At 39.0% G+C, this 16,583-nt stretch overlaps 1 protein-coding gene across 3 annotated transcripts in view; it reads left to right on the top strand.

Annotated features, from left to right (window-relative positions):
* The window catches only part of KCNT2 (potassium sodium-activated channel subfamily T member 2), a gene marked incomplete at its 5' end in the record, with an annotated part of 158,319 nt that extends 141,736 nt beyond the window's left edge, over positions 1-16,583 (top strand). For 2 of the 3 annotated variants that reach the window (XM_082484517.1, XM_082484516.1), the window contains 3 exons: positions 5,592-5,892; positions 9,167-9,251; positions 16,316-16,583. In XM_082484517.1, coding sequence (XP_082340643.1) covers positions 5,592-5,892; positions 9,167-9,251; positions 16,316-16,427 — 498 coding nt within the window. In that variant the 3' untranslated portion in view covers positions 16,428-16,583. Of the gene's footprint in view, positions 1-1,331; positions 1,353-5,591; positions 5,893-9,166; positions 9,252-16,315 lie in introns of all 3 variants that reach the window. The other variant, XM_082484518.1, reaches the window with a different exon arrangement.

The raw sequence follows: 16,583 nt of genomic DNA, 5'->3' as shown, positions 1-16,583 counted from the left end.
TAACTCTAAACTCACAATTTTACCAGGACATTGGGAACCTCTAGAGCCCGTACACATGCAGCAGCTCAAGTGCTTGATCAGATCAGGTCCAGATTTATTTTGAGATAGTTATTGATTATCTTTTACAAAGAAGCAATTTCTTAAAACATTCAGACACTGAAACCAGCCTGGAAGCCACTGTCCAATAGATATGATGAGTTCTACTATTACTTCCTACGAGATCTCACAGATAATCTCATGAAGAGTTTGAGCTAAATCAGGTAGAGAAAGAAGCGGGGGGAGGGTAGAGGGTGGCCAGGGAAATCTAGTTAAGTTTTCAAATTGCCAGGTACTGGACTAATGTGGACGAGTGGCACTGTATCTATTTATTAAGTGAAGTAAAAGCATTTGTTGCTGTCTTTAAAAAGCTCAAGGCTCTGATTGCAGACCCCAGTGGTATTTTCACACTTAAATACTTCAGCAGTTTCCTGTTTAGTGGGTGAGCATTTGTGCTCTAGAGAGGGGCAAGGGCATCTTCCCTAACTTAGCTCTTCCCCAGAATACAAAAGAGCAACATCCAACATCCAGCTCTGCTTCTGTGGTCCTTATGGGTAGATACCTACAAATGCAGAGATGCTGAAAGCTGTAATCTTTCTGCAAAGTGTTTATTTTGAAGTTAAAGGAATTCTCAACTAATTACACTAATAAAATAATATTAGCGTGGACTATCATTTTAGGTTTGCGATATAATAAGCCAGAAAACTTTAAAATATTGTTGGATGAGGTCTTTAAAATGGAGGTTAGAGAAATGTAAATTGCTATTTTTCTCAGGGATTATGGACTTTTAACCATAATTTGAAGGTTCCCAATTCAGAGAACCTTCAGTGTGTATATCAGTTTGAGTTTAAACAGACATATAAAACTTAATTTGTATTGCACACACCTGGAAACTGTCAGTTAATGGTTAACTTGAGTCAGAAGAACAAAATATGCCAATATTAATATTTCTCTATGTATTTCTCCTTTGACACCCCCTTTTTGTACTATGCAAATGAGAATCCCTCACTTCATTCTGAGAAATAAATATAATTCCTTTAAAATGAAAGCAAATTTTCAGTGACCTAGTGACTAAATAACAAGCAAATCTACCCTCCCTCTCAGTGACCTGCACCTATGACTCAAACTGTTTCCATTCCATTAAAAAAAAAAATAAAAAAGGGAGATATGAAGTCTTTCTTACTACCTTCTGTAGCTGATTTTCTGTGGTTCCTGTTAAACAGTCCATGTTTGTTTCTTTAGATTCACTTCTGTTTAAATTGTCTTTTGTTTTCTTTTTCCCCTTCCTTTGTCAGTCACGAGAAATGGCTTCACAAGTAAGTATTTGCTTATTGTCTGCCTGTTTCTGGGTGTCGTGGTTTAAGCCCGGTAGGCAGTAAGCACCAGTAAGCTCGCTCACTCCCCCCCAGTGGGATGGGGGAGAGAATTGGAAGGGTAAAAGTGAGAACAACTTGGGGGTTGAAATAAGGACAGTTCAATAAGTAAAGCAAAAGCTGCCTGTGCACACAAAGCTAAATAAGGAATTCACCCACTGCTTCCCATCAGCAGGTGGGTGTTCAGCCATTTCCAGGAAAGCAGGACTCTATCACGCATACTTGGGAAGACAAATGCCATAATTCCACAAGTCCCCCCATTCCTTCATCTTTCTCCAGCTTTTATTGCTGAACACAGTGCCATATGTTATGGGATATCCCTTTGGACAGTAGGCCTCGGCTGCCCTGGCTGTGTTCCCTTCCCAACTTCTTGTGCATCCCCAGCCTGTTCACCGGCAGGGCACTGTGAGAAGCAGAAGAGGCCTCGACACTGTAAGCACTGCTCAGCAATAACGGAAACATCCCTGTGTTATCAACACCATTTCGATCACAAATCCAAATCTTAGCCCCGTATGAGCTACTATAGAGAAATTTAACTCTAACCCAGCTAAAAACAGTACTCCAGGTTAAACCCTGGGACTAAAATCCTTACAAGAAACGGAATTATGTGATGGATCATCCTTGGGTAAATAAAGCTTAAAGCAACATTGCTGTGGACACAAACACCTTATTAAAAATCTGAAAGCTGACAGACTGGGACTTTCAGAGAAGCCCAATGGAATTTGGTCCCTAGTGAGCCTGTCCCTATTGAATTCTGAAGATAACAGGTCATCTTTACAGTCTGACAAAAGCCTCGATCCTAAACACCTTAAATGCTAGTGGACAAAAATCCTCAAGTTTTATGATAAAGGAATATGTGGCTGTACTTACAATGGTTCAGACCGCTGTTGGAGAAGAGAAGCATTCCTAGCACCCTGGGTGCAATGAAGGGCTTTTGGTATACAGAAAAGTTAATTTAAGATTAAACTTGCAGTTACACAAAAGTAAGGCATTGCTTCAGAACAGCATCGATGGATTTCCACATTAAAACTGCTTCATATTTTACACACTTCGCTCCCAGGGAACAGCAAGTCAAGGGAACAAAGATCCAAGAAACTAATTGACATTTGATGTTGTAGCACTGTTACCACTGTACTCACAGCCACCCTGGCTATCTCAAATATGAACACTGGTGTGTTCGTGAATACATTCCCATCCCTGCCATGTGTTGGCCAACCCGAGCTAGTGTTTAAATAAGGGTGTGAAACATCCTATTAAGAGCCCCTTGCCGGAGTGCAAAAAACCCCGTGTGTCACAGATGTCCAGCAGCACAAGCAAGCAATCGCACTCCTTTGGGCATACAGTCTGACACCTGAGATGAGAATTTGGCTTTAAAAAAAACAACAAAAAAACAACCAAACAACCTGAAACTTAATAAAAAAAAAGTTTAAAGGCACATATTTCTTCACTTTATGTGTGGCATACAGATTTTTCCCCAGGAAAAGTAGCAGTCATTATGTAAAGACTTAACACGCACCTTGATATTTTCCAGAGATTTCACCATGTTTCTATCTTTAGGAATCGCAAACAAAATATATCTATAACATAAGATATAGATAACGTAAGATGATCGATTACTACTATGTAGTAGTAGTGACACCATATCATCAGTTACGCTTCTCATACAGCAGGTTTACAAGCTACGCAAAAGAGAAATTAAATGAAAAGAAATTAAAGCAACCAAACCTCAAAATATATTAATGATATTTATGAAAGTATTTTTAAAGGAAGTTTGAGACTGATTGGGACAGAGCGGGGCACAGAAGTACTCTGTGCTGGGCTTTTATCTTCTATGTATTAAACAGCTGCCACTGGCAGGCATGCTTTTGTGCTGCCTTTGAAAGAGGGTTTGGGTATCTTTGGCTTTGCTTTATCTTTAAACAGTTTAGTTTTTTCCTCCTGCATACAGGGAAGGACCATTGTGCACATCTTTCTCAACAGGCACCATAAAAACTGAATAGTGACCTAAGTAAATATTTCACTTTATCACCTTCATTAATGGTTTCAACTCACCTATCCCAGAGTTTCAAAAGTTGAAGCTAAGGCTTTGTAGATTCACAGGATCGAAAGACTTGTTCTTTTACTTGGCCTCTCCTGATTATTCTCTGGCTCAAACAATTTGACTTATCTTCCTGTAACAATTAGGTTGATTGGTCTTTACCTTTCCAGTACTAATGCCAGCAAGTCCAGATGGCTGTTTTATCAAGAGCTGGACAAGGAAAGCTGCCAATGCAGACAGGACGAAAGGCAAAACAAGACCATCCTTTATACTCAGTTTGTATCAGATTTCTTCACCCCAAATAGACCCTTCCCATCCATAAGTAGCACCATATCATATGGAATGTACTTTGCTTACCTTAATCCATACTATAAAATACATGCAAACCCAAAATATCAATTTAAAATAATAAACAACATCAACAAAAATCAAATGTTCCTGTACGCAGGGATTCAGGGCTCTCTCTTATGCCCTACCCAAAGTAACATCAGCTGAGTCAGTAACAAAACTTCAGAAATCATGTAATTTTTCAAAAAAACGCCTTTATTGCAGAGTAAGCTGAAGAGCCCCAATAAATTAGTGGGTCTTTGCATAAGGCTTATTGCAAAATCCTAGTCTAGAATATTAAAAAAGTGATTTTATTTGAAGTGCTACAACATAAGCACATTCAGTGTTCTTTTTAATTATTGGGTTTGATTGTTTTGTTGTTTGGTTGGGTTTTGGTGGGTTGTTTTGATTTTTTTTTTTTTTTAACACAGATAAAAGCTAGCCCTTGCAAAAGGGGTAAAAAAATTAGTCTTTCTCACACTGTCAGACTTAGTCATATCAAGTATTATTATGACTCCAGGAACCTTACCGATTCTGCATGGGAGAGGGTGCTGAGCCTCTTAAAAAAAGGTTATATTCAACACTGATAAGGTCAACAGAATCTTGCTTTCAGCTTTTATATTGATGGGGAAAGGCCTTTAGAGCTTCAGTAGCTCTTCAGTTAAATGTGCTTTATTCACTGACCACTTCCAGCGTATTGTGAACTCTTTCTGGTTTTGGGGATTCATACAAACTGAGCCAGCTCCACTTTAAGTCATCTTTGTTTCATACTTCATTTGTTAATTTTGAACGTTCAACACACTGAAATCAGTCACAAGTAACTTGCTAATATGACTGCGCTGATACCAGCGAGGCCTTCACTATTTCAATGTCAATAAAGGCATGTTTCAAAGATCACAACAATAACGCAAGATTATAAGGAAGTAGTTTTGAAACTAGAAGCTAGAAGTATATTAAATGTAAAATAGACATTAAAGCAATTTTGAAGTTATCTTTTGAAATGTTTCCTCTTGTATTCCTTATGATCTTTTGGTATACGTTAGAACTCCATATGTAACCCATCCACTTGAGTTATTTCAGTACTGCTTTATACATATACTATTGGTCACACTTTGGTGGCGTGAAGCAACAGAAGGCCAGATTTTGGCCCTTAAGTCTGCTTTTTTTTATTACTATATGAGTAAGAAAGCAATATCACTATGCTTTAAAGTAGGAATTAATTACCTCGTTTGCAACAGGTGGCCTGAATCACACCAAAGGCTACTGTATACGTGCCCATTTTCAGACACAGAGGTGTTCCACATACTATGTGCTGGAAGGTCAAAAATGCCCGGGAATTTGAGACACAGGTAACAGGCACATTCTACCTGTGGTCTTAAAAGAGCACTCAAAACAGTGCAGCCAAAGTTGAACTATTACTTAATGAATCCACAACATACATCTACAAAGCAGTTACAGAACTTGAATTTCTGAAAATATGTGGACTTGGAAGAAAATGAAGTCATTCAGAACACATTCTTAGATTCAGGAAAGGCAGTGTTGGAAGGCTAGTTCTTCTCGGAATCAAAATGGAATTGGACACTAAATAATGCTTAACTGCTTCTGCACCTGACATGTATTTATATGATAAACGAGCTTTTTACGTAAAATCAAAGTCTAGTAAAGGGTGCCCAATTCAATAAGTACAAATAGCTGAATCCCATCAGCTCCTCCGCAACCAAAACACATGTTCAACTGCACTGTTAAAAAGAGGAGAAAACATCTTAATCTGCTTCCATTTTTTAAAGCCCTTAATCTCTTGTCATTTTCCTTTCAAGTCTCAAATCTCTATCAGTGTAGAAGAATGGGAAGACACTAAAGACATCAAAGAACAGGTTAGTTATCGTAGTAATCATCGTAACTCAACATCTAGTGATCAGTCTGATCATCCCTTGTTACGACGAAAAAGCATGCAGTGGGCCCGACGGCTGAGCAGAAGAGTACCAAGGCACTCTGGTAAAACAGCTGAGAAGATAAACCAGCAGCGAATGAACCTTTACAGGAGATCAGAAAGACAGGAGCTTGCTGAACTCGTAAAAAACAGAATGAAGCATCTGGGCCTTTCTCCAGCAGGATACGGTATGATTACTATAATACTTTAAATTAATCAAAACATTAGTATTACGCAAGATGAACTTATTTTTAAGGACTGAGGGCGCTATAAACAAAATTTTAAGTTGATGATAATGGTTTTGTTTTGTTTTGTTTTCTGAGAGAAACTTGCTGGAGTGTTTTTAATCAGTTCTATTATCACCCATTCCTATTTTCAGATGGAAAGTTCAGAAAGCAGCATGTCAGTCACATTTATATTTAGCACACATGATATGTATATGCAGAATATATAAACATTCCCCTGTCATTGAACAACTGCGCTGTATTTCCACAAACTTGTTGAAATATAGATGAAGACAGAACTGTTGTGAAGTTCACTCATATGTCAAGGTGGGGATTTGTTTGTATGTGGGGGATATTGCATTTTCCCCACAATTTTTAAAATTAATGCCAAAGCATCACATTAAAGGAATTTTTATGAAACACGTTTCACAAGGGCTTTAGATGCCATTTTTATCCATCAAGTCCTTCTCCAGCAAGGCTGATGCTGGGTTGCTTTTTTGTTTGTTGGGTTTTTTGGTTGGTTGGGTTTGGGTTTTTTTTTTTGTTTTGTTTTGGTTTGGTTTTTTTTGTTTGTTTGTTTGTTTTTTAAGCTATTGAGAAGACCTCTGTAACACTCTTTCTAATATATGTACCACAGCTGCCTGGGTTGCCTTTCCACAGCCTTGGCTCTGTAGCATGTTGTGTGGAAGCTCCCAGAACTATGGGTTCTAGTTTTCCTTGAAACACCAAGAATTTCTAGATCCCTACTTATTTGTCTGCATAGTAGGTCCAAACTGGACCTCAGTGTTTTCTACTTCAGAAGCACCAACACTGGGGTTCCTATACTCAATTTTCATTTGAAGAATCCAAAATGTACTGTTTTACAAATGTGTTACTCTTCATTTTTCAACACAATTATTTTTTAAATTTGACTTATCCCTAAAATATCCACTAACTGAAGGTAAATGTGGCATTTTCTGCAGAGTGGATATTTTTACTTATCCATTTAACTACACACATTCTTAATACAGGGTCAAAACATCTTTTGACACCAATAGCAATGCACGACCCAACAGTAGTCCTTGTTGTTGCTATTGATACAAAATCAACTTAATTGTGAGAGAAGGCTGCTACGGAATACATATTATAGTTTTGCTCAGTCTTTACAAATCAGATATGTAAATACAAGCTCTTTATCATACACTCCAACTGGATAATTACTATTACTGCTTTATTTGTGGATACTATATGACTCTCTGCAGGAAGATTCAGGACTAAGTATTTTCCAGGAGTGACACAGGCCACAGGAACATTTGATCAACCACAAAGAAGTTTCATAAACTTGATTTATATTTATACTAGTAACAAGAAAAATTTGTTGTATTCCTTCTTTTCTTTTAAAATCCTAGTTAAAAGCCAACAGTAAACGTTAATTTCATTATTTAAATTTAGGAAGATTATATACCATCTGCAGAACAGCAAAATCTTGATCGGTAAATGCTTCACCTGATTACATTTATCTGGCCTGATTGTGATTTATAAATTTTCATGATCACTTCCCTATTTTCTTACAGATGCACCTCATTATAAAGAAACCTTCTACTTTTACAACACCAGGAACACCCACATTCTGAAGAAAAACACAAAACAAAACAAAATCCCTTAAAAAAACCCAGAAACCATTTTTACACATGCTGTCAATGGGTTGTCACATTCCATCTGCCATCTGTCCATCCTCCCTCACATTCAGAAAGAAATTTCACAAGCCTTTCACCCCCCTTCAGAACTAGATGACTCCCCAGTTATCCCACAACGTATTAAACATGGAATAGAAATTTTTAAATCTCCCTGTTCTTTCAAACTAGCAGGAATAAATCATGCCAGTTAGCTCCCTGCAAAAGTTAAACATACTCCTTAGTACTATCTCTCTGCATGTGTGGAGAACAATGGAAAAAAACCCACCAGGAAACAAAAATCACAGCTGCTTATGTATCTCCGTGTATGAGGATGATCTCTAAAGCCAATTTCGTATCTTCAGTGTCCTTTTTACATTGATAACCTAAAACCTTCTAAGACCTCCAAATTTAAACTCAATTAACTGTGAATTCATTTAAGCCAACTGAGGCACAACACAGTTTTGACTGTGCAAGCCTCTATCAGAGGTGTGATGTTAGCATGGTTGTACCGGTCCTTGTATAACTAGTTACGATACTTAGCATCGGTTTCACCTTACAGAAATAAGCTGTATTGTAAAACACCATTTTAGCTGTATAATTGCATCTATGGTGAGTCTATGTGAGCTTATCTAATTGTTTTCTAGATCGAAGTACTTATGGCAGTGCAAATATGTGATACAAGCATGTAGAAAAATTACACAAACTAGAAAATAACCAATATAGTGATTTTCAACCTACGGGTAATACATCAATAATACTTCATTAACAAAAGATTTAGGAATTGCTTTGAAACTAGAATGGGGCTGTTCTCTTTCAAATAATTTTCCCTAAAATGCTAAAGAAAGAAATTAACACAGAAGCAATGCCTCTCCTTTTTAGTCCTATTAAGTTAAAACTAGTCTCACTGCAGCACCCCAAGAAGTGTATCAAGAGAATTCTATATGAAAGATACTGCAACGATGGCTACAACAGTGTAGTGAGACCCAACTAGGCAAAAACCTTCAAAAAAAAAAAAGAATTTGTCAGCCTTCATTTGCAATTTCTGTTTATAGAACTTTCACATTTCAACCATTGGCACAGGTGATAAAAGAAAAATGCTTACTAGATAAATAGGGAAAGGGGGAAAAGGTTTATATTGACCAAATCTGGAAATAGATGAGAATGCCATACACCTGCATTTAACCTTGCTTATTACTTGGACTCAATGCCAACTGAGGATGAAAGTCCCTACTTCCCACATACTAACATAAGCCACGTAACAGATTGATAAACTACATGGAAACTGGGTTGCATTTAGAATTGCTATGACTGAAAAAAATGCAAAAGGACATTTTTAGAACATTCAGAAAGAAAACAGGGTATTCTGAGAGCTGATAACTCAAAAGATGCTATGTCAGATAGCTCCAATTCAAGTACAGTTGAAAAGAAGTTGCTAAAGTTATTAGAAATCACATTGACACCTAACACTTTTTGACAGCTCTATGAACCAACAATGGTCTTTCATCAGATTAGTTTGTCATAAATCATATTTTTCACATTTTTTTGGTAAATATAATTAATTTGCTATTTTCTATGTCCTCTAGATGCAATGAATGATCATCAGAACACCCTTTCTTACATCCTGATCAATCCTTCTCCAGATACAAGATTAGAGCTGAATGATATAGTGTAAGTTAAAGCACACCAAAAAAAAAAAAAAAATAATCACAAGACCGGCAAAATTTATTGTTTGCACTTTCTGCCTGAATTTATTTTATTATCTTTCTGCTCGAAAAGAATCTCAAACTTTCGCATGCACCTGCAAAAAATAAAAATATGGAGACTTCTAAATAGACACCTAATTATACATATATATATAGTTAAAATACACATATAAATATAAAATACATATGGTTAGTAATGCTTTTACCTCCTTATTCTCTCATCCTCCTTTTACTCTGTGTATTTACAAGATAATCTAACCAAGTCTGCTGGGTAGCTTCACAGAATTAATATTGTCATTAAGTTCTTGCTTACAGTTTAGCTACCCATTCTTAATAGAAAGATTAACCCTTCAAAAAAATCAGTGTTTTCTTCAAATGGAATTTTATTACATGGATTCAAAGACCATTAGCGTAAACAGAAGTCTTCCCCTGGATATCACAAAATACTAATGCTTAAGATAATTTAAATACAAATAGCAGGACCGTAACGCAAGAAATTTTTTCACTTGCTTACCAGGAATTTTGCAGGCTACATGGAAAAAGAAAAAAAAATAGAAAAAGAGAAAAAAGTGAACACAAATTTGAACTATCAAGAAAGTTTTGAGAGTCAAGAATTTTAGATAATTATCTGGCATTTTCTCATACTGAGGTCCGAAGTGATTGCTGTGCTAAGGTCCCAAGCTGTTTCTGCCTCTAGCCTCTCCTGCCTCTGGCAATACTAACACGCCCCATCTGCTCCGTGGGAAAGAAACCACATAGCCCAGTTGTGCAAGGCCCTCCGCATCAGTGCTGACCCCCCCCACTGCTTGCTCACAAGAAGGAAAACTGTTTGAAGTATTAGCCCTCCTGATATTAGAAGAAAATCATCATAGTTCTTTATGGCACTGTAGTATACGAAGAGCACAGCATAATATTAACTGCATCAAACAGTAAAGGCAATTATTATAAAATTTGTTGAAAATATTTTGAATACTATTTTAATCGTTATGGAACTCCACAGTATGATGTGTACTAGTATTTAACCTCTAAATTCACATACTGTTACCTAGTCTACACTGGTGGACTAGGTATCCTGCATTCCAGTATTCTTTCTTTGCAAAACTAAAGGTACTTAAAAATCCAATATTGCATAATTTTACAGTGGTACTGAATTTGTAGTGTGCTACACATATTTAGCCTCTGAATGCACATACTGTTTCCTAGATCAATGTATGTTCATTTCCTGATGCTTAATGGGTGCCCCTGTGTCTCAGCTTAAGCTCAGACTTTTTTTTTTTTCTTCTTTTTTATAAACCTGACGCAAAGAACATGATCCTTCTATCTGGATAACAGTTAATGCTTCAATAACCCAGATCATTACTCTATCTGATTATAGTTCTCCTGACTAGGCAGCCAGTTCATCCTCATGCAATGGGTGATTATTAGTGGAGAGGAAAGGAAGAAGAGGTTGTTCTCTTTCTCCAATTCTCTTAGTCGCAAATCCCAGGGCAGGTAAAAAGCTTTTTCTATTTGTCCTTCCTGCTGACAAGCTGGAAGGCTAGTCTACCTATAATTTTTCTTCTCCTCTTCTCAATACATTTTGCAGACTTCCGTCAGCTGGTTACTCTTTTATCACATTTGTTAGCTGCACTTTCATGCCTGCATGGCTTATTCTTATCCAAACCAGGTATTTCTATGCATATCTATGATAGAAGCCAGAACATCTATCCACTTTTAAGTCCTACTGATGCAACCTTCATTCTCTGATTTCCCATACCTATACAATTTTAAGTCTTTTGTATTCACTATGATCCTATTACATGTGCAATTTATTGTGGATGTATTAGAGAACATACAACCCTGAACCCAAATATGGGGACATTTTCTCAGCTTTTAGAAATAGGTTGCACCCAAAGCAGCATTCACAGCTGTTTGTTGCTCAAAAAGCTTCCTTGTTAGTCTTTGCATTTGTTAGCTTTGCAAGCTAATGCTTAAGTATCTTGACCTGATGGAGCTAAAAGGACAATGATCTCGCTGTCTTGATTGAACAATTAAAACAAAAGCACTTACATTTCAAGCAATATGGTCAGACTTTGCCTTAATAACTCCATCTTTCATCTAGCCTGCTTGTCTTAAGAAGCAAGTACTGAATAGAGGCATTTTCATTCTATAGCCATGAGATTTTTGTACTGAAACATTTAACATTTTGACTCTCAGCAGGGGATGATCTTATTTTTCTATATCAGAGTTTAGTACTTGCAAATGGATCTTGCAGTAACACTCCTTGTTCTCTTTCATTCCAGAGTTAGTACAATACATTTGGTTGCTAGCACTGGCCCGATCCTTATTGAAAAAAAAAAAAAAAAACACCCCCCCCAAAAAAACAAGAACCCACCCCCCACAAAAAAACAACAAGCTAAAAAAACCAAACCATAATACTCCACTACTGGCTATTTGTTCCTTTGACATGTTTTGTTTGTTTGTTTGTTTTTTCTTTCTCTGGAGATTACCACTGTCCTTATTTGCTTTGGGATTGATGATGTTCTATAAAACTATCAAATTCAGAGTTGCAGTTTCAGTTCCAAGAGTAGCAACTGAGAGTTCCAAATTTCGGCAGTCTGCAGTAACATCCAAAGATCACACATAGTAATTGCTTATGCAGTACATCTCCAGACATTCTTAAGGGAGGAAGGTGACCACTGAGATTTGGCAGCTGTGACATCAGGGCAGTTATAAACACTTGAGGGTCTAGCCATTCTTTATCACATATTTCTGCTTCTTACAATTTTATCAAGATTTAACACTGTAACAGTCTTAAAATCATAGAATCATAGAATGGTTTAGGATTGAAAAGGACCTTGAAGATCATCGAGTTCCAACCCCCCTGCCATAGGCAGGGACACCTCCCACTAGACCAGGTTGCCCAAGGCCACGGCCAGCCTGGCCTTGAACACCTCCAGGGATGGGGCCTCAACAACCTCTCTGGGCAACCTCTGCCAGTGCCTTACCACCCTCAAAGTGAAAAACCTCTTCCTAATGATCAATCTGAACCTGCCTTCTTCCAGTTTAAAGCCATTCCCCCTCATCCTATCACTACGTGCCCTACTAAAAAGTCCTTCCCCAGGTCTCCTGTAGGCCCCCTTTAGGTACTGGAAGGCCGCAATAAGATCTCCCCAGAGCCTTCTCTTCTCCAGGCTGAACAGCCCCAACTCTTTCAGCCTCTCCTTATAGGAGAGGTGCTCCAGCCCTTGGATCATCCTCGTGGCTCTCCTCTGGACACGCTCCAGCAGGTCCATGTCCTTCTTATGTCAGGGACTCCAGAGCTGGATGCAGTACTCCAGGTGGAGTCTCACGAGAGTGGAGTAGAGGGGCAGAATCACTTCCTTTGACCTGCTGGCCACACTTCTTTTGATGCAGTCCAGGATATGGTTGGCTTTCTGGGCTGCAGTCGCACACTGCTGACGGATCATGTTGAGCTTCTCGTCAGTCAGCACCCCCAGGTCCTTCTCCTCAGGGCTGCTCTCCAGCCATTGCCCGCCAAGCCTGTATTTGTGCTTGGGATTGCCCCTACCCAGATGTAAGGCCTTGCACTTGGCCTTGTTGAACTGCATGAGGTTGGCTTGGGCCCACCTCTGCAGCCTGTCCAGGTCCCTCTGGATGGCATCCCTCCCCTCCAGCATGTCTACCTCGCCAAACAGCTTGGTGTCATCGGCAAACTTGCTGAGGATGCACTCGACCCCACTGTCCATGTTGCCGGCAAAGATGTTGAACAGTACAGGTCCCAGTACTGACCCCTGAGGAGCGCCACTCGTCACTGGTCTCCACTTGGACATCGAGCCGTTGACTGCAAGTCTTTGAGTGTGACCGTCCAGCCAGTTCTTTATCCACCGAGTGGTCCATTTGTTGAATCCATGTCTCTTCAATTTAGAGATCAGGATATCGTGTGGGACAGTGTCAAACGCTTTGCATAAGTCCAAGTAGATGACATCAGTTGGTCTTCCCTTGTCCACTGCCGCTGTAACCCCTTCGTAGAAGGCCACCAAATTTGTCAGGCATGACTTGCCCTTGGTGAAGCCATGCTGGCTGTCACCAATCACCTCCTTGTTTTCTATGTGCCTCAGCAGTTTCCAGGAGGATCTGCTCCATGATCTCGCCAGGCACAGAGGTGAGACTAACTGGCCTGTAGGTCCCTGGGTCTTCCTTATTTCCCTTTTTGAAAATAGGGGTTATGTTTCCCCTTTTCCAGTCAGCAGGAACCTCGCCAGACCACTATGACTTCTCAAATATGATGGCTAGTGGCTTAGCAACCTCATCTGCCAGTTCCCTCAGGACCCGCGGATGTATCTCATCAGGTCCCATGGACTTGTGCACCTTCAGATTCCTAACGTGGTCTCGCATTTGATCTTCACCTACAGTGGGCGGTTCTCCATTTTCCCAATCCTCCTCTTTGCATTTTGCGTCAAGGGTAGTGTGGCTGCATCTTTTGTCCTTGCCAGTGAAGACTGAGGCAAAAAAGTCATTTGTACCTCAGCTCTGTCTCTGTCCCGGGAAACCAGTTCTTGTGTTTCCTTCTGGAGAGCGCCCACAGTTTCCCTAGTCTTCCTTTTCTCACTGACATACTTAAAGAAGGATTTTTTGTTTGTCTTGATGTCCCTGGCCAGATTTAGTTCTATCTGCGCTTTAGCTTGTCTAACCCGATCCCTGGCTGCTCAAACGATTCCTCTGTATACCTCCCAGGCTACCCGCCCCTGTTTCCACTCCCTATAGGCCTCCTTTTTCTTTTTGGTCATGTCCAGGAGCTCCTTGTTCATCCGTGCAGGCCTCCTGGCTTTTCTGCTTGCCTTCCTCTATGCATCTAGGGATGCAGTGTTCCTGAGCTTGAAGGAGGTGGTCCTTGAATATTAACCAACTTTCTTGGACCCCTCTTCCCTCCAGCGCTTCATCCCATGGCACCATACCAAGCAGATTCTTCAAGAGGCCAAAGTCAGCTCTCCCAAAGTCAAGGGTGGTCAGCCTGCTGCACACCCTTCTCACTGCCTCGAGGACCTCAAACTCGACCATTTCATGGTCACTACAGCCCAGTCTTGTTCATTTTTATGTAGGGGATGCTGTGGTTTACTTACTACAGAATCATTTGTGATGTAGAACTTGTGAATTATGTATTTCAGGCACAAGTCTTTAGTTTACTCTAAAGAAAAAAGAATAAAAAAAGAAATACAGAAACACCTGATATTCCCCCCGAATTTAAGAAACCTTATTCCTAAAAAAAAAAAACGACAAAACCAACCCAACAATTGAGCAAGAAAAGTAAGATTTTTTTCATGTGTTTAAACATGCTTCATTTGGATTTGATGAACAGAGTAGAGCAGACTCTTCCACTACTCCTCAGTTTCACTGGCTGGATCAGCAAAACAAATAGGGTGCCGTGGAGCAAACATAAATATCAGATGCTATAAATAGAGGGTAATAAGTCTGAATTTAAACAAATAGATACCATGAGAAAATGATCTCGATAGGAACAGTATGAGTAGATTTCTTAATCCCATATTTAAGTCAACTTGTCTTACACAAATAAGTTCAGGCTATTTGTAGCAACGAACTATGTGAGTGAGAAAACACTGCCATTCTATTTTAGCCCTGACAGAAGGTGAAACATTAACAAAGTAACAGAGGCAGGTGGTGTTTCTAAATCATGGAGATCAGGTGATTCTCTTGGGTATCCACCATAAAGCCAGTGCCTCACAGACACGGAAGGCCATGCTTTGAGGAGCCATGAACAATCTGTTACTAGGAAAGCTGAAAACAGATACAGCAGTTTTGTGGGAAATATGACAGTGGTTTCTCATACACTTACAGAATATGTTATTTCAGTTAATCAGGATTTTCCATTTCACATTTCGTTGAAGAATTTTTCAGGGTGTTTTAATTAAGTCTGGGGCAAAACATTATATACTGAATGGTAGAAGTTAATGACCTGTAAAAACAGAAACTTTCTTCAGGGCCACTGCAAAGTAATACAGCAAGTCTTGCCCGTGATCTCTATTTGGATATTTAAGCATTTTCATTTGGCTGATGAGGAGAAGATGGACAGACATGTTGTATGAAGATTTCTGAGGATATGAGAGAAAGGATCCTTTCACATTACATTTTTCTTTCTTTACAAAAAAAAAACAACAACAACCAAACCAACAGTCAAAACCAGGTTTTGAAATAAAATTTCCAGTGGCTTCAAAAGTACTGCTTCTCTTTGGACAAGTTTAAGATACTGGGATTAAATCTAGTTGTCTATTTTCTCTTTAGGACCGTAGTGGTGCCGGAAAGCACTGCTGGACAGTTCAGGACACCAAAATGTTGGTTCTGCAGCAGCACAAAGCTGCTACTGCATCAGAGCCAAAAGCTGTCTCAGATGAGATAGTTTGTCACTTGAGACAGCTGACCAAGCAGTGCAGAATTTACACTTAGAAATCAAGGGGAAGCTCTTGCATCATTATCCTGAGAAAAGCAACAATTATAAACATCTCAAACTTAGATTCAAACTCATGAGGCATTTTCCTCACATATTTGGATCTACTCAAAGTTCTAAGAATAAGGGTCCATCTCCAGACTGTCAGCCTACACCAAAGTTATCAACATCATGCTTTTTATTTATTGAGCACAGTGACAATAATAATTATTGTTTTCTCACAAAATTCTTTTAGAAATTAATCTGTGGACTACTTGTCCCTTCTTTAAGACATAATGAATAAAGAAGATGCATAAAGAAATACAGAGTTACAGGCAAAGGAGCTGTCAGTCAAAATGAAGGTTTAGCTGTGCCTAGTACATACAGATGATGTCTAAGCAGACAAAATGTGAAAAGCTTTATTACTAGCATCTAAAGTGAGTGATATTACCCAAGCATCCAGGTTACCCAACAGGAACTAGAATAAGCACCATCAAAATAAGTCACCACGTCTTCCTCAGACCTTTTCAACATTACAACTGTATGCACTTATTTTATCCTTGTTCACGCCAAGTCTTTTTAATAAGAGTTATAATTTCTTTTCATAGATACTTGATCCGACCTGATCCATTGGCTTATGTTCCAAATACTGCACCCAGCCGAAAAGACAGCTTCTGCAATACAGTGGGACAAGACACCAGGGAGGAAACACAACTTTGATATGTAACTCATCACAAAATTAAGAGACAATTTTATACACATGTTGTTTCCAATAACCATTTTGAAAACTGAGTGGTACATTTTATGCAGATTTTGGAAACAAAATGACAGTGGGTAAGTGACCAAATTTAGAAATGCGGTGTCTAGAAACTTTGA

The sequence above is a fragment of the Vanellus vanellus genome (assembly GCF_965231255.1).
Source record: "Vanellus vanellus genome assembly, chromosome: 5".
Classification (NCBI taxonomy): Eukaryota; Metazoa; Chordata; class Aves; order Charadriiformes; family Charadriidae; genus Vanellus; species Vanellus vanellus.
This window is presented reverse-complemented; position numbering and strand designations above follow the sequence as displayed.